Source organism: Nymphaea colorata, chromosome 7, assembly GCF_008831285.2.
Source record: "Nymphaea colorata isolate Beijing-Zhang1983 chromosome 7, ASM883128v2, whole genome shotgun sequence".
NCBI lineage: Eukaryota > Viridiplantae > Streptophyta > Magnoliopsida > Nymphaeales > Nymphaeaceae > Nymphaea > Nymphaea colorata.
This window is the reverse complement of record NC_045144.1, coordinates 19,487,535-19,515,487: the sequence shown is the minus strand read 5'-3', so window position 1 is coordinate 19,515,487 and position 27,953 is coordinate 19,487,535. Positions and strand designations below refer to the sequence as shown.

Sequence of the window (27,953 nt, the reverse complement as noted above, 5' to 3'; positions counted from 1 at the left end):
GGTCATCCGGGGAACTCACAGGATTGAGATTGGTTACATCAACATCTTCAACCACATCTGTCTTCTTTCTGATGTACACCTGGCCGAACAGATTATCACGGGCTGTGGGCTGATCATCCACAGAGTTCCCTTGCACAGGGCTGTCGCTATCACCTCTGACTGTCTCTGTCACATTGTGGCTGACCTTGTACTCTAAAAAATCCATAAACTGAACCAGCTGGTCTGAGGAATACTCTTCCACACTTTTCCCTATACACTCCCCCTGAAGATGATTCACAGGAAAATACGCCTCATGTTTATGAAAGGTAACATCCCCAGAGACATAAATTTTGGAGGCTTCCACACTTTTCCCTATACACTCCTCCTGAAGATGATTCACAGGAAAATACGCCTCATGTTCATGAAAGGCAACATCCCCAGAGACATAAATTTTGGAGGTAGTAGGGTCAAGACACTTATATCCCTTCTGAGTTGGAGAATACCCCAAGAAGACAGCTTTGACGGACCGAGGATCAAGTTTTTTAAGGGTTGGACTATGGTCATGAACAAAGCAAGTACACCCAAACACTCGAGGAGTAAGAGGCCAAGGGTTATGAGTGGGCCTAAGGACAGGGTAGGGAGAACGACCATTCAACACACGAGTAGGCTGATCATCCACAGAGTTCCCTTGCACAGGGCTGTCGCTATCACCTCTGACTGTCTCTGTCACATTGTGGCTGACCTTGTACTCTAAAAAATCCATAAACTGAACCAGCTGGTCTGAGGAATACTCTTCCACACTTTTCCCTATACACTCCCCCTGAAGATGATTCACAGGAAAATACGCCTCATGTTTATGAAAGGTAACATCCCCAGAGACATAAATTTTGGAGGCTTCCACACTTTTCCCTATACACTCCTCCTGAAGATGATTCACAGGAAAATACGCCTCATGTTCATGAAAGGCAACATCCCCAGAGACATAAATTTTGGAGGTAGTAGGGTCAAGACACTTATATCCCTTCTGAGTTGGAGAATACCCCAAGAAGACAGCTTTGACGGACCGAGGATCAAGTTTTTTAAGGGTTGGACTATGGTCATGAACAAAGCAAGTACACCCAAACACTCGAGGAGTAAGAGGCCAAGGGTTATGAGTGGGCCTAAGGACAGGGTAGGGAGAACGACCATTCAACACACGAGTAGGCATACGGTTAATCAGATGGGCATTAGTGAGAAGAGCATCACCCCAGTAGCGCTTAGGAACATGCTATGGAACATATGTCTCATGAATAATACCCTTGTTCCTCAAGAAATCATCTAGAGATTGGGAGACATACTCCCGAGCATTATCGGTGCAGAAAGCTTGAACAGAGGTCTGAAATTGAGTCTCAACAAATGCAACAAAATTTTTGACAATGATGGGAACTTCACTACGTTCTTTTAACAGGTACACGAACGTACAACGGGAGAAGTCATCAATAAGAGTCATAAAATAGTGAAAACCACGACAAGTGGGTACTCCCGAAGGACCCCAAACATCAGAGTGAACCAAAGCAAACGGACGAGTGGTTTTATTGAGAGAAGTAGGGTACGAAGCCCTGACATGTTTAGCCAACTGGCAAACTTCACATGAGAAAGAGTCAATAGAAACAGAAGTAAAAAGCCTTGGAAACAACTTCTTGATCAACTGGAAAGGGAGATGCCCAAGACGCTCGTGCCATCGCATAATGGTAGATCTGTCTTCCATGCCTGACAACCGTCTACTAGTGGCTGAGATCAAGGTAGACGCAACTTGCACGGGCAGTCTGTAGAGTCCATCAATAACCGAACCAATCCCAATCTTCTTCCCCGTCACCAAGTCCTGCAGGGAACAATGATCAGCAAAAAAGATTAGATTACAATTGAGTTCTCTGGTAATACTGTTGACAGATAACAAGTTCACAGGAATATTGAGAACATGGAGAGCATTATGAAGATGATATTTATTCAACAAGGACAAACTCCCTTTTCCAGCCACAGAAATAGAAGACTCGTCAGCCATAGACACGCGTTGCTGCCTTGAGGACAATTGAGAGATTACCTTGATCGCTTGTGGCTACACAGGAATATTGAGAACATGGAGAGCATTATGAAGATGATATTTATTCAACAAGGACAAACTCCCTTTTCCAGCCACAGAAATAGAAGACTCGTCAGCCATAGACACGCGTTGCTGCCTTGAGGACAATTGAGAGATTACCTTGATCGCTTGTGGCTACAACAGCTTGAGCTAATTTAACTCCTTCGGACGTGGAAGTTTCCTCTTGCGTAGTAGACAGCCGACTGATATAAGCTTGTAATTCATTGATTTGATCGGAGGAAAGTTTTGATTTTTCAACAGTTGAGAAACTACCCTGACTAGCGTCAGGAACAGAAGAACCCCGCCGACTAGAAGGAGGGCGACCACGAACAAGTCTCTTCTCAGGATGAATATCCCAACAAAAATCCACAGAATGCCCCAACTTGTTACAATGACTACAACGTCGAACAGGACGCTGTCCAGTCCCAGAGGCACGGCTAACAAACGCTGAGGGGGAACTACCCTGACTAGCGTCAGGAACAGAAGAACCCCGCCGACTAGAAGGAGGGCGACCACGAACAAGTCTTTTCTCAGGATGAATATCCCAACAAAAATCCACAGAATGCCCCAACTTAATCCACAGAATGCCCCAACTTGTTACAATGACTACAACGTCGAACAGGACGATGTCCAGTCCCAGAGGCATGGCTAACAAACGCTGAGGGGGAACTCCCATGGCTGGAGTCAATATGCATAACTTGACGACGTTGTTCCTCAGATTCCACCCAAGCATACACCTCCTCAATCCCGGGGCGGCTAACAAACGCTGAGGGGGAACTACCCTGACTAGCGTCAGGAACAGAAGAACCCCGCCGACTAGAAGGAGGGCGACCACGAACAAGTCTTTTCTCAGGATGAATATCCCAACAAAAATCCACAGAATGCCCCAACTTGTTACAATGACTACAACGTCGAACAGGACGCTGTCCAGTCCCAGAGGCACGGCTAACAAACGCTGAGGGGGAACTCCCATGGCTGGAGTCAATATGCATAACTTGACGACGTTGTTCCTCAGATTCCACCCAGGCATACACCTCCTCAATCCCGGGGATCTCGTCACAATTGAGAATTTGGCTCCTAATGGATTCAAATTCATCGCGTAAGCCTCCAAGGAAAATAAAAGTCTGGTCCATCCATTCTTTGTCCCAGTACAGGGCATGATCAGAACCACAATGCCAGTCATCATTCACATGGTAGTCTAGTTCCTCCCATTTAGTCTTCAGGGCTGCAAAGAAAGAAGCTACAGACAAGTCACCCTGTTTAAGAGAGTAGATGCTACGTTTGATTTGGTATGTACGCAATACTCTCTTCTTACGGCCATACATCCGCGCAAGCACAGTCCACATGCCGTATGCAGTCGATTTACGCAAGATCAGAGGCTGAATATCTGCGGAAACAAAACTAATGATCCATACTTCCACCTGACTATCCTCCAATGCCCAAGTCGCCCATCGCGGATCCGTTTCAATTTCTCCCCAGTAATATAGGGCAGGCGACCACGACTGGTTATCCCGATTTCTAGGGCAGCAGACCAAGAGAGATAGTTGTCCTTGTTCAGCCGGATGGAGGTGACTTGAACAGGCAAGTTCTCGCTCTTGGTATTGCTGCCCGTATCTAGGGCATCATCGATCTTGGGAGTCATCGCTTCGGCCATCACAATCACCAAAGAGAAGCAATACCCAGCACCAGAGACGACAGACAAGAGGTAGCGGAGGCGGAAGAATTACTGGCGGTGATAGCGACGGCGGCAGCAATGATGGCGGCGATGATGACGCCGGCGACGCAGGAAAGGCGACGGCGCTGGAACAGGCGGTGGCGCTGGAACTGGCGGCAGCGGCGGAAACGATGGAAGCGCACGATCACAGAGCAAAACCCACACACGGTAGCTCTGATACCATGAAGAAATACGCAACAGCAGAGTCAAGAAGAGGTGAAAAACCACGGAGAAGCTGTAACCTAGGGGCAAAACCGCAACCCTAGGAAAGAGAAAATTATATTCCACTTAATCAACAAAACAACACTTAGTGGGATTATAAGGGGGAAACCCGGTACCCTATAAGGGGGAAACCCGCCTAGGGTACCGAGCCACTCTCGGTTCCCGTGCCCATGGGGCCAGGTCCATATCCAGACCCGGTTCCCTTACACACGATATTCTAACATCTCTGATGGGATCTATGTGTCTTTTTGGTTTCTTTTTTAGGTGAGGTTTATATATTGGTTCTACTCTTCCTTGGACGACTCAAACACATTATTGTCACTGCGTCATATCTTTTTCTATACAATCTGTGCAATTGGAATTGGTGTTAGATTGCAACAACCATGCTTTATCTGGGTCTCCAGCTCAATTGAAATTGGTGTTAGATTGCAATAACCATGTTGACTCCTAAATCAGATTCAAAACTTTTTGTTCAACCCAAGATTATCTTCAACCCTAATCCTATCCAAGTTATATTCACATGCATATTGTGGATCAAACTGTTTCCTTGGCCTTCAATTTCAACATTTGGTTCAAGGATATGTCTGTTTCAATTTGGATCCAATGTTTTAGCTTAAAAATTGGTTGACCCAGATAAGATCCATGTACCCGTGTCGTTGTACTTGTGTCCAAAGTGGGTACTTGGACACATTTGGGTACCTTTTAAATTGAAAATGATCCAAACTGCTTAGTTTTACATTATTTAATTTTTTCTAACTCAATTTTTATTCTGTTTTTAGAGTTCATTCCTGTTGTACCCCCCATATACCCATATTTTTTAAAATTGTCGTGTTTGTACTTGTATCTCTATGCCTGAACTAAACCCGTACCTATGTGACTTAGACCCAAATTTGACACTATCTTGTTTCAATCCATAAATCCATATTGAAACCATGTCTATATTCGAACACACAATCTACCCAAGCCCAACATTTCATCACAAATCTAAATCCGACGACTACTAACCTGTTGAATAAAAAGAACACAGGGAACACAAACTATAACATGGAAAACCCTCAACATGAGGACAAAACCACGATGTTGGGAGATGATTTCGGTGCTCACCAGCTGCCAGTCACTCTCTCTGTTAATTCTTGGTTACACCCCTAAAGTTGACCATACAAGTCGAACATGCCCAACTTGAATACATTTCTACTACTAACCTGTTGAATAAAAAGAACAGAGGGAACACAAACTATAACATGGAAAACCCTCAACATGAGGACAAAACCACGATGTTGGGAGATGATTTCGGTGCTCACCAGCTGCCAGTCACTCTCTCTGTTAATTCTTGGTTACACCCCTAAAGTTGACCATACAAGTCGAACATGCCCAACTTGAATACATTTCTCTCTGAAGTAGATGGCAAGGCCTTGGTCAGTGCATCAGCGGTTTGATCTTCGGACTTCATGTAAGGTAGGACAAGCTCGTTAGCATCAATTCTATCTCGAATGAAATGACGTTCAATCTCAACATGCTTCGTTCTATCATGTAACATCGGATTGTTAGTCAAGTTTATTGCAGACTTGTTATCATAATGCATTTTCATTAGACCCTCAGTTTCGATTTTGATGTCAGTCAATAGCACTTTCAGCCACAACATCTCAGAGACTGCCATGGCTACAACCCTATATTTAGCCTCAGCACTGGAGCGGGAGTAAACATCTTGTCTCTTCTCCACACCACGAGATTTCTTTCCAAGTGAATACAGTAACTTGAGGTGGATCTCTTGGTATCCACACATTCTATGCAGTCACCAGTCAGCATCTGAATAAAAAAAGTCTTGCTTAACATACAAGAAACCCTTGCCAAGACTCTTCTTTAAGTAACATAAATTCTTGTCAACTGCCTTTAAGTGAACATCAGTTATGACTCATCACATTCACAACAAAGGAAATATCAGGACTAGTGAGAGAGAGATAAATCAGGTCATTCAATCCAGTCAAGAACATAAACATCTTGTTTTTCCATTCCTTGGCCCAATACCGCATCTGGCCTTGTGGACAATTGCAAGTATCATCAGAGTAGTAGTCAAGTTCCTCCCATGTGGATTTTAGTGCCGCATAAAAGTCGGCCACAAAAAGCTCTTCTAAGATAACCCACATATCCTAGACAGCCCTCTTACGTTGAAGAATGAAGAATGAGAGGTTGAATATTAGAAGACACAGAGTTGACAACCCATGTTTTAACTTGGTTGTCCTCAAGGAACCACTTCCCACGCTGGGCTAGCCTTAGGGGGTTTAGTCCTCTTCCCATTGACATAAGCATTCGCCTGCGACCAACAATTCTCATAGTGATGGCAGCTGACCAAATGCAAATAATTATCCTTGATGAGTTAGTAGTAAATTGAACATGAATGCTCTCAGTTCTTGTATAAATAGGGGTTTTCCTCTTATCTTCCATCCTAATACAACAGTAAATCAACTGAGAGTATATGTTTCACTAATGGCCGATGCTACTAAGGAGGAAGCACCAACGGCTGCTTCGTTGCAACAAGAAGATGCACCACAATCTGCTATGAGTACCAGGGAAAAAACAGAGAGGTGTGCGTCCAGTGTAGACCATGACGACAACAAGGAAGACGATGGTGGAAGAGTGGCAGTAGAGGCAGATATCCTTCGATTGTTGCTGGTCAACAATCAACGAAAAATACAGCAGGTGAAACTACAGTGAGTCGATGGGGGCAACGCCAGAGCTCCACAACAATAGTAGAGAGCGATTGTTAGCAACAACAGTGGTGATAGCCGCGATGCTGGGAATAGCAGAGGCTACGTCGGAGCTTCATGGCAGTAGCAGAGGTGGCAAGAAGAGTCGACGAGCTTCAACTAAAAGAGGCGACGGGCAATAATAGAGAACACTGGGAACGACGAGCGCCGGGAGCTTCACAGCAGTAGCAAAGGTGGCAGAAAGAGGCGACGGACGACGGGCTATAGCAGCGGTGGAACTTCACGCCAGCAACAACACGAGATGGGAAGCGATGCCGACAGGTATTGTGCAAGTTCGATCTTGTTGTCGACGCCAAAGTACACCATCGGCAATGGCTGGATTCTCATCCAAAAAGAGCTCAAAAATTCGGCTCTGACCCCAAAGTGCACCATCGGCAACGGCTGGATTCTTGTCCTAAAAGAGCTTAGAAGCTCGACTTTGATACTATGTTGAACAAAAAAAGCACAGAAAACACAAAATATAACATGGAAAACCCTCAACACGAGGAAAAAACCACGATGTTAGGAGATGATTTCGGTGCTCACCAGTTGTCGGTCATTTTCTCTCTTAATTCTCATTAACTCACTAATTACGGTTTCATAGGTTACTCAAATAGAACCCAACATGGACTGCCCTTTTAGAATCGGTTGGATCGTGTCTAGACCTAAACCCAGTCATATATAACACGTCAACATAACCAAAACCCATACTCAAGTACCCTCGCTTACCTAAAACACCAAAGCCAACCTAATTAATGCTCATATCCAACATCCTTTTCCTATCGCCACTCAACATGCTATTCACAAGTTGCCTGCTGCTAGTCTCCCCACTTCATTGGCTTCACAAGACACTTAGTGATGTGAGCTCCGCTTCGAACCTTTTTACAACTTCAAGTTGTTTGAAGTAAATGTAAAATGCAATAATGACAAAGAAAGTATATCTGAATCTAGTTAAGGAGCACCCTCGAACCAGTACCGGGTTAAAAAGGCAGTCCATTATGGTTTGGACTCGGATTCCGATTCCTATAAGAATCGGGCGATGTGAATATGAATCGGGTCCGAAACCCGATTCGGTTAGTACGGTCCCATAAGGGACCAGCCTGAACCGTTGGGCCTTAACAAACCCTTAAGATTTCTCTCGAGGGTTTGCTCGTGGTTTCCCCTTTCTACCTCAGGCAAAGGTGGAATGAGAAAACCGACGAAGGGGAGTGGGGCACCACCATCTCCCACCCTTGATCATGTTGGGTGGACGGCGGCGGGAAGACCCATTGCCTCCCACTCTCAGTCCGTCCTCACTAGATGACGGCCAATCTATGGGCAAAGGTCGATCAGATGGCAACACCGCTAGGTTTCACCTACTAGTTGCAGAAGGAGCGAGGTGGATTTTGTGGATGTGAGCAACGTTTTTTGCATCACCACCAGCCGATGACGTTCGTCATTCTTCTTTCTGGCCACCCAAAGTGACAGGAAAACCCGGCGCCAACGATGCTTTCTTCGTCGAACAGGGCATCTTTGCCTGCTCATTGGTGGGTAGACCACTGATAATCAAATCCAACCATACCCTCCCCAATCCGATGATGGTTGAATGTCCCTCCGCTGTGGTTCTCAACCACTCCACCAGTCGAAGTAATGAAGGTCGGATTTCTCGCCTCCAGTCTATCTATAGTTGTACTGTTGTAGCAGCTAGAATGGAGCTCCAGCGGGAACCCCTTTCGATGCAGTCTCAACTAAGTCACGGCTCCATGTTCTGTCCAAAACCCTAACGTTTCTTGCAAGGTAATCTGACTGCTCTCCTCCTTCAGCTTCTGATGCATAGATGGCCAAACGGTCGTTTATAGTAGGAAGCACATGAAGTTTTTGTGTGTTCTGCAAAACAGAGCATAACAATTCTCTGAACTCGTCAAGCCTTTGAGCGATGAAATCTACCTTCCTGGTTGTAACAACAATATCATGTTTGATGTGAGTGATCACAGAGTCATGTTTTGTTAGGGTTTGTTGGACGTGTTCTTGATAGCTGTCACCTTCTTTTTCAGACTATACAGTTTCCACTGCTGTGTTTTCTTCATTTGCAGTTGTTGGCTCTACAGCTTTCTTTTATGTAGCTGCACAGTCCTTTGCTTTTTCCTTATCTTTTGCAGCCATGCGCATAGCTGGGACAATGATATTGGAAGCGCCACCTCACTCTGATATCAATTGATGCAAGCTCTTCTTGCAGAAATGACAATCTGAACTGAACCTTTTTACAGCTTCAACTAGTTCAAAGTAAGTGTAAAATGCAATAATGACAAGGAAAGTAAACAAGAACTGAACATGCAAGGACAAAAGCATTAAAGAAGAAATATTTACTTTTCTTTCAACTATTTTCAACTTTGAGCCATCACCACTAATGGTGAAACAGTAATGCCCGTAAAGCATCACTGTGATACCATTTGAGGTCCATAAAGCATCACTGTAATACCAATTGAGGCAAGCTTTGCTTGCAAAAACAACAACATGAACCTTTTAACAACTTCAACTTGTTCAAAGTAAATGTAAAATGCAATAACGACAAGTAAGTCTGAATCCGGTTAAGGGGCCCTCGTAAACTCGTACCGGGTTCAAAAGGCAGTCCAATATAGTTTGGACCTGGATTCGGATTCCTATACCAGATAATCAAGCAATATGAACCCGAATTGGGTCCAAAACTGATTCGGTTTGAACTGGTCCCTTAAGGGACCGACCCAGACCATTGGGCCCTGGCGAAGCCTTGAGATTTCTCCTTAGGAGATTTCTCCTTAGGGTTTGCTCGTGGTTTTCACTTTCCGCCTCAGACAAAGGTGATGGTGGGTAAACGATGGCGGCGGGTAGCCGCCCCTAGGTCCATGCTCACCGGTGGGCGGCCAATCCGCAGGCAGAGGTCGATCGGATGGGAACTTCTCCAGGTTTCGCATGCCAGCGAGATGGATTCCGTGGATGCTGGTGACGGCAGCAATGACGTCTAGGTCCTTCTCCTCCTTATGTAGGTTCCTCTATAAATAGTGTAGTTGTTCACTTGTTTAGGACTGGGCTTTTAGGCCTGATATTGTGTAACTTTCGAGATCAGTATATGTTTCTTTCACCTCTCGTTGAGGTTTGGTTTGTGTGACTTATTGAAGCAGCTAGTATCTTCAAGTGTATCTCTTGAAGTAGTTTTATCCGTGGTTTGGCTCTTCGATTTGCTGATTTTCAAATCTTGAAGAATCAGTTCATGCTGCCTTTTGGAGCTATGAAGCACACCAACTGTTCGACGAAAGTGTTGGCTGCAGTTTTGCACAAGATGTGTTGTTTTCTTGCTGGCCCTTGGTGATTGTTTCTCGTGGCTCCTCGGTGATCTTTGTGACTGGCCCTTGGTGATTGTTTCTCGTGGCTCCTCGGTGATCTTTGTGACTGTTTTGATACTATCGTCTCAAACTTCCTTGGCTGCTGTGCTTGTGACTGATTTCCTTTTGTTGTTGTGATCATTTTTTTTCACGTGGCAGCAAGCTTCTCCAAAAATTGTAAGTAGATTATTTTTGTTGTACGTGCTCAATGGATGACAAAGTTTCCGCTCTTCCATTTCCTAAACTTTCATCACATTTCCTAAATCTTCTTCTATGCATCGTGCCATTGTAACCGCCTCATCCAAGTCACGAGGTCTACTTGTCAACAATTTGCTTCGTAGTCCATCTCGCAGCCCACGCACAAACTTGCCCGCTCTGGCCTCATCTGTAGTGTAAAGGTGTGGGCAATACACCTCCAAGTGCCGATATCTCGTAATGTACTATTCTACTACTTGTCAACAATTTGCTTCGTAGTCCATCTCGCAGCCCACGCACAAACTTGCCCGCTCTGGCCTCATCTGTAGTGTAAAGGTGTGGGCAATACACCTCCAAGTGCCGATATCTCGTAATGTACTCTTCTAAGCTCGACTGATTCTGCTGCAAATCTAGAAATTCTTGTATTTTCTTGTCTCTGGCATACACTGGAAAGTATGTGCTGAAGAAGGAATCTTTAAACTGCTTCCATGAGATTGACCCTTGGCCAGCGAACCGAATTTCACTAGTAGATTGCCACCAATTCTTGGCATCACCCTTCAACAAATAGGAGCCATAGTTCACTCTATCTTCTTCTGGCACCTTCAGAAGCCCAAAAATACGTTCAACCTCTTCAATCCAGTCCTTTGCCTTGTCATGACTGCCCCCTCCTGAAAAGATAGGCGGCTGCATCGCCATAAACCGCTGATAAGACACTGCCGTTGCCTTCTCCCGAACTGGAGCACTGGTGTCCCTCGAAGGAGATGCATTACTCCTCTGATTACCGACCATAGACTGCATTAACGTGGTCAGCGTCTGCAACGTGGTCAGCAATATAGTCTGCTGATCCACTGGCGGAGTCTGTCTCGGTGGGGTTTGGGCACCCCCACCTAGCTGGGCATACTGGGGCTCTGACGCACTGTCACCCCGCGGAGTATGCGCATCAGAATGGGTTGGGTTGGGCTCTCTATGTGCCTCTGAAGACGGCCCAGCTCGCTTCTTACCCCTACGATGATATTCCATCTGTACAAACAAGATCCTTTAATCTCAAATCACGATTAATACCAAACTCACAAGTCAAATCACAATGTGCGTTAGCACGAAGTTCAAAACATAGATCACATTACATACTTATACTTGAAAAATCAAAACTACAATAACCAACTAATCAAACAAATGCGTACCTGGGCAACACGGCTTCACAGATAGGCTTTAACTCACATCCATAATGGGGTTTGCCATGGCTCTGATACCAAAATAACAACCCGACCCACTCCCGGGCTCGGGCCCCTGGTCCGACGGATCCCAACCCGCCCCCTAGCAGTTTCGGTTCCAATCCTAAAAAGGCTAGGAACCAGGACAATCATCTCATTAATAGCCCCCATTTATAAGCCCTTGAAGATCCCTCACAATCTTCGATACGGGACTAAACTTCTGGGGTGTTACAAGAATTATGAAACATTTCATTCATAGTAAAAAGCCTTTGGGGACTAGTTGATGAGACAAAAATTGAACCTCAATTATTTTTGTTAGAATATCTTGTGTAAGGGAACCGGGTCTGGATATGGACCCGGTTCCATGGGCACGGGAACCGAGGGTGGCTCGGTACCTTAGGCGGGTTCCCCCTTATAATCCCACTTTGTGTTGTGTTGTTGATTAAGTGGAATATATTTTCTCTCTCCTAGGGTTGCGGTTTTGCCCCTAGGTTAGAGCTTCTCCATGGTTTTTCACCTCTTCTTGAGGTTTTCCACGTATATCGTGTGCCTCTTCTTTTTCCTCTCTTCCGTTGCATATTTCTACATGGTATCAGAGCCACCGTGTGTGGGTTTTGCTCTGTGATCGTGCGTTTTCATCGTTTCTGCCGCTGCTCGTCTCTCGTCGTTGCCGCCACTTCCAGCGCCGCCGCCTGTTCCCAAGCCGCCGCCTGTTGCAGCGCCGCCGCCAGTTTCCAGCGCCGCTGCCGGCGGTCTTTTTTCAGCGCTGCCGCCTGTTCCAGTGCCGTCGCCGGCGTTATTTTCAGTGCCGTCATCTTTCCTGTTTCGCCGGCGTGAGCCGTCGCCTGGCGTCATCGTCGCCGTCGCAGCCGTCCTTGCTATCACCGCCAGTAACTCTTCCGCCTCCGCTGCCTCTTGTCTGTCGTCTCTGGTGCTGGGCATAGCTTCTCTTTAGTGATTGTGATGGCCGATGCGATGACTCCCAAGATCGATGATGCCCTAGATACGGGCAACATTACCAAGAGCGAGAACTTGCCTGTTCAAGTCACCTCCATCCGGCTGAACAAGGACAACTATCTCTCTTGGTCTGCTGCCCTAGAAATCGGGATAACCAGTCGTGGTCGCCTGCCTTATATTACTGGGGAGAAACCTGCACCTTCAAAAACGGATCCGCGATGGGCAACTTGGGTATTGGAAGACAGTCAGGTGAAAGTATGGATCATTAGTTCTGTTTCTGCAGATATTCAGCCTCTGATCTTGCATAAATCGACTGCATACGACATGTGGACTGTGCTTGCGAGGATGTATGGCCGTAAGAAGAGAGTATTGCGTGCGTATCAAATCAAACGTAGCATCTACTCTCTTAAACAGGGTGACTTGTCTGTAGCTTCTTTCTTTGCAGCCCTGAAGACTAAATGGGAGGAACTAGACTACCATGTGAATGATGATTGACATTGTGGTTCTGATGATGCCCTGTACTGGGACAAAGAATGGATGGACCGGACTTTTATTTTCCTTGGAGGCTTACGTGATGAATTTGAATCCATTAGGAGCCAAATTCTTAATTGTGACGAGATTCCCGGGATTGAGGAGGTGTATGCCCGAGTGGAATCTGAGGAACAACGTCGTCGAGTTATGCATATTGACTCCAGCCATGGGAGCTCTCCCTCAGCGTTTGTTAGCCGTGCCTTTGGGATTGGACAACGTTCTGTTCGACGTTGTAGTCATTGTAACAAGTTGGGGCATTCTGTGGATTTTTGTTGGGATATTCATCCTGAGAAGAGACTTGTTCGTGGTCGCCCTCCTTCTAGTCGGCGGGGTTCTTCTGTTCCTGACTCTAGTCAGGGTGGTTCCTCAACTGTTGAAAAATCAAAACTTTCCTCCGATCAAATCAAGGAATTACAAGCTTATATCAGTCGGCTGTCTACTACGCAAGAGGAAACTTCCACGTCCGAAGGAGCGAAATTAGCTCAAGCTCTTGTAGCCACAAGCGATCAAGGTAATCCCTTACTTGGTGATTGGATTGTTGACAGTGGGGCTACGCATCATATGACAGGGAATCCTAAGCTGTTTCAAGAATACCAATTGTCCTCAGGGCAGCAACGCGTGTCTATGGCTGACGGGTCTTCTATTTCTGTGGCTGGAAAAGGGAGTTTGTCCTTGTTGAATAAATATCATCTTCATAATGCTCTTCATGTTCCCAATATTCCTGTGAACTTGTTATCTGTCAGCAGTATTACCAGAGAACTCAATTGTAATCTAATCTTTTCTGCTGATCATTGTTCCCTGCAGGACTTGGTGACGGGGAAGAAGATTGCGATTGGTTCGGTTATTGATGGACTCTACAGACTGCCCGTGCAAGTTGCGTCTGCCTTGATCTCAGCCACTAGTGGACAGTTGTCAGGCATAGAAGACAGATCTACCATTATGCGTTGGCACGAGCGTCTTGGGCATCTCCCTTTCCAGTTGATCAAGAAGTTGTTTTCAAGGCTTTTTACTTCTGTTTCGGTTGATTCGTTCTCATGTGAAGTTTGCCAGTTGGCTAAACATGTCAGGGCTTCGTATCCTATTTCTCTCAATAAAACCACTCGTCCGTTTGCTTTGGTTTACTCTGATGTTTGGGGTCCTTCGGGAGTATCCACTTGTCGTGGTTTTCATTATTTTATGACTCTTATTGATGACTACTCCCGTTGTACGTTTGTGTACCTGTTGAAAGAACGTAGTGAAGTTCCCATCATTGTCAAAAATTTTGTTGCATTTGTTGAGACTCAATTTCAGACCTCTGTTCAAGCTTTCCGCACCGACAATGCTCGGGAGTATGTCTCCCAGTCTATCGATGATTTCTTGAGGAGCAAGGGTATTATTCATGAGACATCCTGTAGTTACACACCTCCTCAAAATGGCGTGGTCGAACGGAAAAATCGCCACTTATTAGAAGTCACCCGTGCCATTATGTTTCATAGGCATGTTCCTAAGCGCTACTGGGGTGATGCTCTTCTCACTAGTGCCCATCTGATTAACCGTATGCCTACTCGTGTGTTGAATGGTCGTTCTCCCTACTCTGTTCTTAGGCCCACTCATAACCCGTGGCCTCTTACTCCTCGTGTGTTTGGGTGTACTTGCTATGTTCATGACCATAGTCCAACCCTTAAGAAACTTGATCATCGGTCCGTCAAAGCTGTCTTCTTGGGGTATTCTCCAACTCAGAAGGGCTATAAGTGTCTTGACCCTACTACCTCCAAAATTTATGTCTCTCGGGATGTTACCTTTCATGAACATGAGACGTATTTTCTTGTGAATCCTCTTCAGGGAGTGTATAGAGAAAAGTGTGGAAGAGTATTCCTCAGACCAGCTGGTTCAGTTTATGGATTTTTTAGAGTACAAGGTCAGCCACAATGTGACAGAGACAATCAGAAGTGATAGCGACAGCCCTATGCAAGGGAGCTCTGTGGATGATCAGCCCACAGCCCGTGATCATCTGTTCGGCCAGGTGTACGTCAGGAAGAAGACAGATGTGTTTGAAGGTGTTGATGTAACCAATCCCAATCCTGTGAGTTCCCCGGATGATCCAAGTTCGGTAGATGAAGAGCTTCCCATAGCCCTGCGCAAGGGAACCAGGTCATGTACTTCTCACCCTATTCAGAGATTTGTCTCTTATGCGAAACTTAGTAAGAATTACAAATGCTTTATTACATCCTTGTCTAAGTCTGTGATCCCCAGGTGTGTGGAAGATGCCAAAGAGGATCCTAAATGGCTACAGGCCATGACAGAGGAGATGAATGCCTTGGCAAAGAACAACACGTGGGAAGTTGATATCCTCAAGGACACTCATTTAGTTGGTTCCAAGTGGGTGTTTAGTGTGAAGTACAAACCTGATGGTACTGTGGAAAGGTATAATGCTCGCCTTGTTGCAAAGGGGTTCAGTCAGAAATATGGTATTGATTATCTTGAAACTTTTGCTCCTGTTGCCAAACTGAAAACCGTGAGAGTCATCTTAGCACTTGCTGTGCAAAAGAAGTGGAGCATGGACCAGCTTGATGTCAAGAACGCATTCTTGAACGGCCGTCTAGAAGAAGAGGTCTATATGAGCATGCCCCCTGGATATGCCCAAAGCGGAAGATGTTGTCATCTCAAGAAAGCCTTGTATGGACTAAAGCAGTCTCCTAGAGCTTGGTTTGAAAGACTGAGGATAGTGATGAAGACTAATGGGTACAAACAGGGAAATGGTGATCACACCCTATTCATTAAGCAGAGAAATGGTTTGGTGAGTCTCCTTCTTGTATATGTTGATGATATGATTGTCACAGGTGACGATGAAGGAGAGGTTAGCTGCTGAATTTGATCTGAAAGATTTGGGTAAACTAAGGTACTTTTTGGGGATAGAGATTACTCGATCAGAGACAGGGCTTGTTATGAGCCAAAGGAAGTACACCCTGGATCTTTTAAAGGAGACAGGTAAACTTGGATGTAGGCCCTTTCTAACTCCAATGGAGTCTGGTACGAAGATAAGCATCAAGACTGGCAACATCCTGGATGAGAAAGGAAAAGGCCGGTATCAAAGGTTGGTTGGTAAGCTCATCTATCTTACCCTCACTCGCCCTGATATCACCTATGCTGTGAATGTGTTGAGTCAGTTTATGCATGCTCCTACTGATTGTCACTGGAAGAGTGCAGAAAGAGTGTTAGGGTATTTGAAGAATGACCCAGGGAAGGGATTACTGTATAATCAGCAAGACCAACTTAATATTGAAGGATACTCTGACGCAGATTGGGCAGGGTGCACTGATACGAGGAGGTCTACTACAGGGTACTGCATCTTTCTAGGGGGTAACCTGGTTGTATGGAGAAGTAAAAGGCAGGAAGTTTGTTCTAGATCCAGTGCTGAGGCTGAATACAGGGCAGTTGCTATGGGAGTTACAGAAATGCTATGGTTGAAGATCCTTCTAGCAGATATTGGAATTGAAATGGAAGAGAAGATGAAGATGTTCTGCGATTAACCTTGCAAATAATCCCGTCCTGCATGACAGAACCAAACACGTGGAGATTGATCGCCACTTCATACGGGAACGCATTGATTCTAAGGAGTTGATCCTGCCTTATATGAAGTCAGAAGATCAGATTGCTGATGTTTTAACCAAATCCTTATGTACATCTCAGTTTGAGAAAAATGTAAGCAAGCTTGGCATGTTTGACATGTATGCCAAGCTTGAGGGGGAGTGTTAGAATATCTTGTGTAAGGGAACCGGGTCTGGATATGGACCCGGTTCCATGGGCACGGGAACCGAGGGTGGCTCGGTACCCTAGGCGGGTTCCCCCTTATAATCCCACTTTGTGTTGTGTTGTTGATTAAGTGGAATATATTTTCTCTCTCCTAGGGTTGCGGTTTTGCCCCTAGGTTAGAGCTTCTCCGTGGTTTTTCACCTCTTCTTGAGGTTTTCCACGTATATCGTGTGCCTCTTCTTTTTCCTCTCTTCCGTTGCATATTTCTACAATTTTTTACCAAAGTTGTTGATGGAAAGGCTGAGGAATTAGATGGTATAGAAAAAGAAAAGGTTGTGGTTGAGTACAATAAAAAGTGGAAAGAATGGAATGTAGGTCATCACAAGATTATTACATGGATATTAACTGATGTTGACAATGCTACTAGTGGGCAGATTTCAAAATTAAATTTTGCTCAAGAGAATTTGATGGTGTGTTAAGACTTCCTTGCTCTACCATTCTAAAACACCATTTATAAATGATGCGATTGCTGAATTTCAAAGGGAAGAGAATCGACTTTGTCTTGATCGGGAAAAAGCAAACAATGTTCTTGCTACATCTAGGCCGAGGGCCTACTAAAGCCTTATCGACCTCCACATGTCAACCGAACAAATGAAGGAGGAAGAGGGATAATTGTTTATTACCATTGTCAAGAAGAAGGACATATGAAACTCAAATGTCCAAAGGTAAGAAGTTTTGACAAGATAAGTAATGTGGCTGCTCCTATCCAAGTAGAAAAGAAAGAATTAACTTTCTTTCAACTTGATCAACTCAAAAGTGCTCTCCAACCAAAACCTATTGAAACCATTCAACCTTTGCTTAAGGGAGGAGGCACACCTTCAACATTGGGAGCTACCGTTGCGTCTACTTCATCAAGTAAGTCTTCTTAGATGATTGATTTGGGTGCATCTTTTCATATGACTCCTTGTGGATCCCTTCTCATCGAATGCACTAAAAGATGATTCATATTCTTTTGTGAAAATGGCTGATGGAACTCCTCTTGAAATTGACTTTATTGGAAATCTTGATCAAACATTTGAATCCAAAATTTTAGAAGTGCCCCAAGTTAAGATGTATTCCTAAACTGAACTTGAATTTACTATCCGTTTCACAAATAGCTGACCTTGATTTTGATATAGTTTTCTCACAATGTAAATGCTTGATACAGGGCCGTTTATCCAAGAAGACGATTGAGGAATGTTTTAAAACAAACGATCTTTACTACATTGAATTTTTGGACCTTTCAAGACCTTCATGCAATATTGTCAAAGAATGTGATATCCAAACTTGACACCAAAGACTTGGACATTCAAATTTAGAGAAACTGTCTTATCTTCCCTTTTTGGAAAAACATTGTCAAAAGAATTTTTGTTGTAATGATTGTATCAAAGCAAAAATGAAGGTCTTACCTCTTGCTCAAAGACTCCACAACAAAATGGATTGGCTGAACAAAAACATAGATACATTATTGAAACCACAAAAGCACTTCTTTTATCCAAAAAAATCCTAAAAATTTTTGGGCTGAAACTGTTTTGACATCAACCTACTTGATTAATAGAATGCCTACCAAAATTTTGAAACATATTTGTCCATTTGAAAAATTATATAATATTAAGCCAAATTACGATAGACTTAAAGTTTTTGGCTGTAAATGTTTTGTTTTAAGTAACAAAGATGATAAACTTTCCTCAAAAGCTATTAATTGTGTGTTCATTTGATACTCAGAAACACAAAAGGGTTGTAGATGTTATGCTATTGAAGGAGATAAAGCCTATGTTACTAGAAATGTGATCTTTTTGGAAGATGAAGATGGTTTTAAAAGTAAACCCAAACAACTAGAAGATTATGTTTTTATATGGACTGATTTCGATGATGATGATGATTCTAATGATGAGGAACAAGTTAAATGAAGAAGTTTTCTTGAGCGCCCCTCATGGACTTGACCTACCTCAGGACAAAGTGTTACGACTTAAGAAAGCTCTTTATGGTTTAAAACAAGTTCTGAAGCTTGGTTTGACAAATTTAGTAGTGTTATGTTTGATCAAGGTTTTCAACCTTGCTATTCAGATACTGTCATGTTTGTGAAAAACACTTTTGTAGGCATAATTGTTTTGTTGTATGTTGAAGATATGGTAATCACTGGCAGTGATGATAAAAGAATCATAGAGATAAAACAATTCCTTAAGAATTGCTTTCAAATGACTGATTTGGGAAGACTAACATATTTTCTTGGAATTGAAGTTGCCTATAGCAAAAGAGGTTATTTGCTTTCGCAAATGAAGTTTACTAGTGAATTAATTGACAGAGCAGGTATTTCAGACAACAAAATTGTAGAGACTCAAAAGCTCTAGGATTAAAAATGAAGATTGATGATTGAGAGATATTAGAAACCCTACTCCTTTTCGACAAATTGTTGGTGTTCTCTATCTCTCTATCACCATACCAGATATTGCTCATGCGGTTCATGTTATAAATCATTCCAACAAAGACCCACTTCAGTACACATGGAAGCGGCAATCCAAATTGTGCGTTATGTGAAGAACACAGTCAACAAAGGACTTTTCTTATCTTCCTCTTCTACATTAGAATTAATTGCTTATATACATGCTGATTGGGGTGGAGATCCTAATAATGACTCTACCATTGGCTTTTGTGTGTTTTAAGGTAATTCGTTAATTTCTTGGCGATGCAAGAAACATAACGAGGTGTCTCTATCATTAACTGAAGCTGAATATCGAGCCATGGCATCTACAACAATAGAAATTATGTGGCTCAAAAGTTGTTTGAATGATATGGGAATTCATCTCGCGGATCCTGTCAAGCTTTGTTGTTACAACAAAAGTACAATTTATATTGCTAGTAATCACATATTTCATGAAAGAACAAAGCATATAGAGATGGACTGTCATTATGTTCGTGAAGAGTTTCTTCAGAAAAGCATTGGTCTCTCTTAAATTCCATCTGAATATCAACTAGGACCTTTCTTTATCAAGGCTCTTGCTGCTATCAGGTTACAATTTCTTCTTGGCAAACTTTTGGTCATTACACCATAAGTTTGAGCGGAGGTGTTAGAATGTATGTATCCCAATCTATATATATATATATCTATATATATGTATATTAATATTACATATATTAGGGTACTTAGGTTGTTTATGTAATTTTCCTTTCTTTGTGTATTTTTCTTATTTTGTATTTGTTGATTTTCATTTTTACCCTCTTGTTTTTAACTTATTGACTAGAGGTGGACTAGTCCGAACGGCTAGATTTCCAGCCGTTGGAACTAGTCCAACATCTAGATCCTTCTCCTCCTTATGTAGTCTCCTCTATAAATAGTGTAGCTGTTCACTTGTTTAGGAGTAGGCTTTTAGGCTTGATATTTTGTATCTTTTGAGATCAATATATGTTTCTTTCACCTCTAATTTGGGGTTTGGTTTGTGTGACTTATTGAAGCAGCTGGTATCTTCAAGAGTGTATCTCTTGAAGTAGTTTTATCTCCAAGTTTGAGCCTGGTTTTCAATGTCTGATTAACCTTGGAGTTGGGTGTTTCCTGATCACTCGTTTCATTCAGCCTGTGTTGAAGCGAAGGCTTCAAGCAGCTCTATCATGATACATTGCTCCGCCAGCATCTTTCGCGACTTCTCATCCATGCTGTTCAATGTCTGATTAACCTTTGCAATGGTACTCTCCACCTTTTCATATCAACCAACCAGACCTGCCGACTTGCGTTTTAAGAGGCTGGTTTTGATACTAGTTGGTGGCTCCACACTACCTGCTGAAGCTGATTAAAAGAAAATGCTAATCTCTCTCTCCCATACACACAGCCCTTATCCCAGATTAGGATTCTTCCGCCTAGAAGAAACACCTTCAAATTCTGCGATAGTTCCCCTATTAGAGCTCTCGACCTCATGTCAGTCCATTGGACCTGACCCGAGACCCCAAAATCCAGCGAATGTTACTTACATTCTTTTTCATCAAGTGGTCAACAAGCTTCCCGAAAAGCTCTAGGTTACACTCTAGGTCATGTTCCTGAGCAGGTCTTTCATTTGGAAGTCCTCAGCAGCCTAGTGTACCATTTTAACAACCGCCTTTTTTACACAACTTAGTAGGAGCACGGTTCCATGTTTTGCTTCGGGCGAAGTGTAGGAAATTCCTAGGAAGCCCACACTGCAACATATCTGCATAGGATTACATGTATGTTATTTAGTTATTTATTTACAATGTTTGCAATTAATGGCTTTAACAATGAATAGCTCTGGAAACATGTCACATATATATGGAATGTATATGCTACTATTGAGGGTTTGACATTTTGAACTTTTAAAGTTGCTCACCTTGGATAGGCAGATCTGTCCAAGATATGTAGTTGTACAGTGTATCAGTTGTATCAGTGAGCCTGACCCCATTAGGCACATATGTGCCCATCCAAGTGTTGGTAATCTCCGAAGTGTAAAGTAATGTGGGTTCATAATATAACATGTTTGGCATTCTCAATCTTGCTCGTCCTGTACTGCATCCACTTGCAATCTCTAGCCCTGGCACAGTTTTTCTTTTCATCATATAAAGTGTTCCACTAATTTTTCTTTTTCTTTTTTCTTTTTTGGTTTTCTAATGCAGTTTTACCTTCCCTGGCTATGAGCCTGCAACCCGCAATTGGCTGCAGGGGCCGAATCGAAGGCAGCCGATTTTTTTGGACTAATCTTTTTGAATTGGGCATAGGTTGGAGGTTTCAATGCAGATCACACTAATTTGGCGGAAAAAGAAACAAAAAAAGCAAAAAAAATTATGATTCCTTTTTAAGGTTTTCTTTTTTCTTTTCCATCACACTTGTCGTTTGCCCCATACTACCTGGCTATCCCTTCTTTTTAGTTTTTTGCTTGAGACCTTTGATATGATGGTGTTTTTACAACTTTTTTTTCCCTAATATATATCATAACGCTTGAGCTCCCCTTTTGGTGCTTCGTTGGTTCTAACTATTTGTTGGAATACAAATCATATAACAATATAAAAGTTAAATTTATGATAATGAAACCTTGGTTTAGTGTACATTGATCACAAGACCTCTATATTCATCCCAATCTTTGGTGTACAGAAAGTTCTGGTGTTATCAGACGTTAAAATAGTGCTTTTGACAAAGTTGGAGGTAATTGGTTTGTCACTGCATAATTTAACTTGCTTCAGTACAATAGATGCTGGAAAGACTCACATTAGAAATTACTATATTTCTACTTGTTCCTTACTCTCACAGTTCATCCACAAGTGTGTGCATATTTCTTGTTTTTATGCACTTCCAATTATCACAGTCGATTGCTGTAGTCATTGTGTTTCGTTGATGGAGATGGCTGAAAGGGCTATATATCATAACTTGGTCTGTATGGAGGAGGTAGATAGGACAGTCTTACCTTTTAGCTTTTAAAAGAAGTTTCATGCAAAGGATTGAACTCACTGAACAGAGTATGAATGGGATCAATTTTTTTTCTTCCCATAAAAGTTCAATTTCTTTGTACGTATCTTATTCTCTTTGAGAAAAAAAATGCCGTCTGTATGAACCATATAGGAGTTTTCAAACATATTATAGGTGCAATTTTTCTTCATATTTTGTGCGGTTTTAAAGTAATTGAAATAGTTGACATTTTTATTCTGGTTTTGATTGGAAAATTAGCTTAAGATGTTGAAAAGAGTTAAGGAACTTGCATCTATTTGTTGCAGTATGACCAACACGCTTGACCGCTATCAACAGCACGTAAACCATGCGAAGGACTTGATCAGCAGTGAAGAAGTGGTAAGACTTTAATGGATTTGGTTAGTGAAATAATGCTAGTAGCTGTACTTTCAAATTTTTTGAACTCCTGGATTGCGTTTATGTTAAGGAAAACATTGTGCATTTATATAATCAATTTTACAAAACTATCTACCTAGCACGATTCATGGCATGAGGCTAAATAAAACCTTTTTATCATGCCTAGAAGTTTGGTATGTAGACTCTTGCAGTATTTCAGCACTGCAATAGCGTGAAACGAGGATGTATTGCATTATTGCGGTACAAATTTGATGAACTTTGATCTACTCTGTAGTAATGTAAACGTGAAACAAAGCTTGCTTGCTAATCAGTTATGAAATCAGTAAAGGAACAGGAACAAAGAGTTAGCGTATTGGTACATGCTGGGGCTGACCTCAGAATATTATCTGAAAGAATTCAAAGAAATAATAAGGGAAAGATTCTTATTGAAAGCAAAGACTCTATCTGTGGCCGGAGTATGGCCTGAGACCTGTGAGACTAAAGGGAAAGATTCTTATTGAAAGCAAAGACTCTATCTGTGGCCGGAGTATGGCCTGAGACCTGTGAGACTAACCTTAATTTTCTTCATTTTGATGAATTAATAATGTTTGCAACTGGGTTTCATTATAGGCAAGTACTTTAGTTTAAGATGTTGCAACAAAGCACACTATCATCCTATTATTAGCAAGTACTTTTCCATAACATCATTACAGGAATTCTCTCGTCACAAGTTTAACATGTCCAGGTTTCTGCAGAATCTAGGAAAACGGTTACACACTTAGCCTTATATTATTCTTGTCTGATTATTGCCTGTGATTTTGGTCTTACGAGTTCAGATGAAAGCAGAAAAGTCATAACTCAAAGGCATAATTGGTTAAGAGCCTTTCCAGTGGCAGACAACTCATTTAACTTGATTAACTTAAAAATTATTAATTAGTTTACGATGGTATGGCATAGCTAATCCACTTGCTATCTGTTGGTAATTGAGTACTTTAGTATGTATTAGTTCTTGGGTGTTTCAATATCATGCACACCATCGTTGCTTCAACCAAATTGTCACGTGAAGCATTCGTTGTATTGAACTGCCTTATTTATTTTGGCTTGGGAGCTTCAATCTTGAGTACCCACAAAGGAGATGAACCAACAGTTTGGATCATGATGCTTTTGGACCTTCAAAATTGAGTCATCTCTACCTTGTAGCTATTGTCAAATGCATCCCGGCCTTTGTTAGTGGTTTCATATTAGTCCTTGGAGGTTAAATGTTCCAATCACAAATTTTTTTCTGTTGGAAAATGTCATTAATACCCTTCAAACTGGAGAAGAAGGTCGTTGATGGAGTGGCACACTTATAAAATGTGAAACTTGTTTTGTGTGGGCTAAGCAACTACAATAAGCTCAAAGCTGCAATCCAAGCTAAAGGATGGATCTCTTAAAAGTGCAAAGGTCCGTTACTGACAACAAGGGATAAGTCCGGAAAGAGACCCTCGTACTAAAGTGGTGTAGGTGGAGTTGAATTCTTGATATTTTAGGGCATGGTAGATAACAGATTTTTTGGCACTGATATATGACATGTTTTTGGGCAGTCTTGTAATTTACTTATTTAAAATGGGATATGGCTTCTGTCATGCTTCAACCGTGTAACTTGTACTGATCTTAGACTTGAGCTAAATTTAATTAGTTTCTTTTTGCTAATCTTTCATTTCTTGAATGGTCGGTCTAGCATGACCAATTGGCTGCCAGCCTGCCAGTTGAGTGTACTTCAGGACTTCTATCCTAGATTTTATTTGTTTCTGTTTGTCACTATTCTCTCTCCACCGTCTTTCAGATGCTTTTGTGCTTCATTTCTCCCTATTTTGGCATGAATAAGATAGGCCATCTTTGTGGCACATGAAAAATGTCCACTCAAATATACTTTGTTTCTTCTTTCATTATAAGGTTAAATTGTTTATTTTATGGTGATTGCTCAGTAGTATGAAAAAGGAGATAAAAAAAAGTCAGGGTTTGATAACAAGATGATGGCGTATGCATTTCATGGCTGTGTTAAAGCACTGCAAGGTTAACCTTGTCTGAAAGCTTATAGTTGGTGGACTTGCTGTTGTTGAGACTTGAGAATCGAATTTGGAATTCAAGTGCCCTTTGTTTGGCTGGCTTTGCGTGTGTAGTTAGAAAACATACAGAACATGGGAGAGAAGCAAGTCCTATTTTGATTGCAGATGGCGCTCTGCTATTGGTGGAGCTTAAAGCTGGGAGTTTAATAGTTCATTGTTTGAATTGCTTTCACACGTCTAAATATAAAAAAAATTGCAAAAATAAGAAAAGAAAGAGACAAGTTTTGTGCAATTAATTAACTTTGTTTGATCTCACATAATCAGAAGAGGAGGGCAGAGCCAGAAGTCCCACATTTACCACAATCAGCACAGAAGGAGCCTCTGGATAACTTCCTCAGCCTTGGGCTCCCGCCATCTGCATCTCCTTGACGGTGCGCCTGATTTCAAATAGCAGTGACCCTAAAAGCTTTCATGGAAGTACGGCAAGTATGCGGGAGAAGGAGAACAAGCTTGCAGCATCCATCAAAGTGTAGGCTTTGGCCTTCCGATATCACTGTGGTTATTTTGTGACTCCACGAATAAGCTGCCTTGTGTACTAGTACTCATTAGTCAGCATTCTTAGTGTTCTTCATTGCTGAATCCTTGTAAGATAGCTTAGTAAGCTCTTTATCTACTGTAACAATTTCAAGTTAGATGAAGATTATGCCTTTACCACTGAATAACCATGAAAAACCTCAAGAGTATAGTGCATGCCCTTGACTTGAAGATCAGTGGCATTCAACATCTTTTGATGCCATCTGATGGGCACCGGAACCATGGCACGGTTTCATAGCCGTTCGACCGTGCTAACCATTTAAATGGGATAAAAAGTCTGAGTTACCTCTTTAGAGCATGTTTGGTTGCCTGGATATTTATTTTTGGTTGGTTGATCTAGTAATCCTATATTTTTAGTCAGATCCTTTGAGGGAGGACAAAAAATCCTGAAAACTGTAGGTTACATGTATTAAGCCAGGAGAAAATGTTCGGGATGTTGGACTCTTCCGGGGAAACTGTTTGCATGACTCTTCTATGACGCAGACTTCTGTCTTCACAAACAAGTTAATTTTCCAAGCAGTCAAGCTTTCTCTCAATATGAAATATCACCGGGACGCACACCGGCCTTTGTCCATTATTTTGCTGGTGGACGGTAGCCAGGAATTCAGGGATTCTTGAGTGTTCCTGTTAGTGTTTCGCGTTAAGAGGGTTGCACGTCAGATAACTTCATCTACTTTCAGTTGTTAAGCTAGATGTTGCATTGCTGCCGTTCTCTTCAATATATGTGGGCAGAAGATTGATGAAACAACGTCTAGTTACGTAGTCGTCTTCTTCTTAAATCTTTTTTTAATGAAGTAAATGTGTTTTCCACCCTCCACTTAGGCAGAATGACAAAGTTTGTTTATGGGAGATCAGAAGTGCAAGCTTTTAGAGGTCTTATGCAAAAGGCGAGATGAGATTCTATTGACTTTAATTAGCTATCAAAGCATGATTGGTTTATCAAATGATTGTACCACCAAAAACCATTCGTAAAAGTCCTTTGATGAATAATCAATTCAGTAAATCCTGAGCAACACCAATATGCAGAAGAAAGGATTTGAAATTCAAGGTTCCCGCTCCTGGAAATGGGTATGAAACAAATGACACAGTGGGTTAGGTAACATCTCTTTTGATTGAGAGGAAAGTTCTTTAACTTTGTGGGATTTATCTTAGCTGGTTGGGTTAATTGGCTGGTGTGAGTCTGGTCGTCCGGTTTAATTTTCTTGGAGTAGAAAAAGATGGCTATTCAACATTGTAGTTGATGGGTGTATCATGAGTTTACTTGGGTTCTGCCCTGAGGGTGGAGGGAAGGAAGGAGGGCTTTGGCCACCCTTTGACGACTTCTGCCCATCCAAAAGATAAACACTTCTTACTCGTTATTAAAACAACTAATTGTTCACGAATACTCTGAAATAGTTGTGGTCCGATCAGTCCTGACCCCTTCTAGGGACATTAAGAACGAGATAAAAACTAGGAGGGAGCACACATTTAGAAACTACTTATATTTAGTGTACTTGAAAATGGAAGTTGACCATGATGGTGTGCACGGTAGGAAGAGTGTATCCGCGCCCGTCTACTACATATAAGGAACACAAGCCTCCAGGACGCGCTCGCGGCTGATTGTGAAATACACGATGAAACGGACTTGGTTTCTAGTCCTATCCGGCATTCTTCTACCAAGCCAATGGCCAAGCATATGGCTGATCGCCAATAAGTATTCGTTAAACTCTGTTAAAAGTTTCCTACAAAAGCTGCAACAACAACAATTTGAAGCGTTTTCCTGCTGAGAGGAAACTAAAAGTTGCAAAGATATAAGCGCTATGCTTGTAAATCATTTTTGGATAATGAAGGTGTTTCTTGGAGCTTTTAACAACAATTTGTGGTGCTTTCAGTAATGAATTTTTATTTTTTAATCATCCAACAACATTCGGCATATGGCTGCATAGAATTCTCCTGTATAGGACAATGTGCATTCAATGAATAAGTGAATAGGAATAGTCTAACTTGTTAAGGTTTTATTAAAACTGCAACAAAATCATGTATTGCCACTTTATCATTACATCTATGTCATGCTCATTTTTATCTAGTTGACTACTATTGCTGGTAATGTCAAAACTACTAACATAAGCCTAGTATGACAACTGATACAGATCCCTTTCAGCATGTGATTGTTCCCAGGGGCAGAGATAGATGGGGTCTCAATGTGTCGCATAAAGCTACTATAAAACCTTAAATTTAGAGCTTGAATTTAGGTGAACTTAGGTCCAGTTATATGGGATAGTCTTAGTTATATGGGATAGTCTTATGAGACCCATATACTGCCCCATAAACTTGTGTGGACTTGGTTTTTAACTTTAGTGCCTTATGAAATTTTTTTAGCTTCGCCCCTGATTCTTCCAAACCTCAACTTTGAAGAAAACATTACACCGTTCAATGCATGTCGGTTCTAACTCTGCTTGAGGGTCATGCCGAGGGACACTTGTTATTGAACCTGCCAACAACCCATTTCCATACTGTTGCCTTTGGAAGACAACATGAACTACAAAGCGACACGTTTTGTACACTTGCCTAAAATGGTTTCATTGCTAGAGTTGAGAGTTGGTAATCAATGAAAGCATTTAGAAGAAATGAATAGAAACTTCATTGCTAATCAAAGTATGATGATATTTAAGTATACCTTAAATGGCCAAGCATTTATTTAACCACAACTTGGGGTCTCTAAGGAATCTGTGAAATGAATCATGGGGTAGGAGTCAGCGGTGAAGCTAATAT

General features: G+C 42.2%; 1 protein-coding gene across 2 annotated transcripts in view; it reads left to right on the top strand.

Moving 5' to 3' along the window:
• The window catches only part of LOC116257985 (agamous-like MADS-box protein AGL9 homolog), a 38,760-nt gene extending 13,414 nt beyond the window's left edge, over window positions 1-25,346 (top strand). The window contains exons 2-3 of one of the 2 annotated variants that reach the window (XM_031635031.2): window positions 22,491-22,563; window positions 24,936-25,346. In XM_031635031.2, the coding sequence (XP_031490891.1) occupies window positions 22,491-22,563; window positions 24,936-25,037 (175 nt within the window). In that variant the 3' untranslated portion in view covers window positions 25,038-25,346. Of the gene's footprint in view, window positions 1-22,490; window positions 22,564-24,932 lie in introns of both variants that reach the window. The other variant, XM_031635029.2, reaches the window with a different exon arrangement.
• Window positions 25,347-27,953: the final 2,607 nt, after the last annotated feature.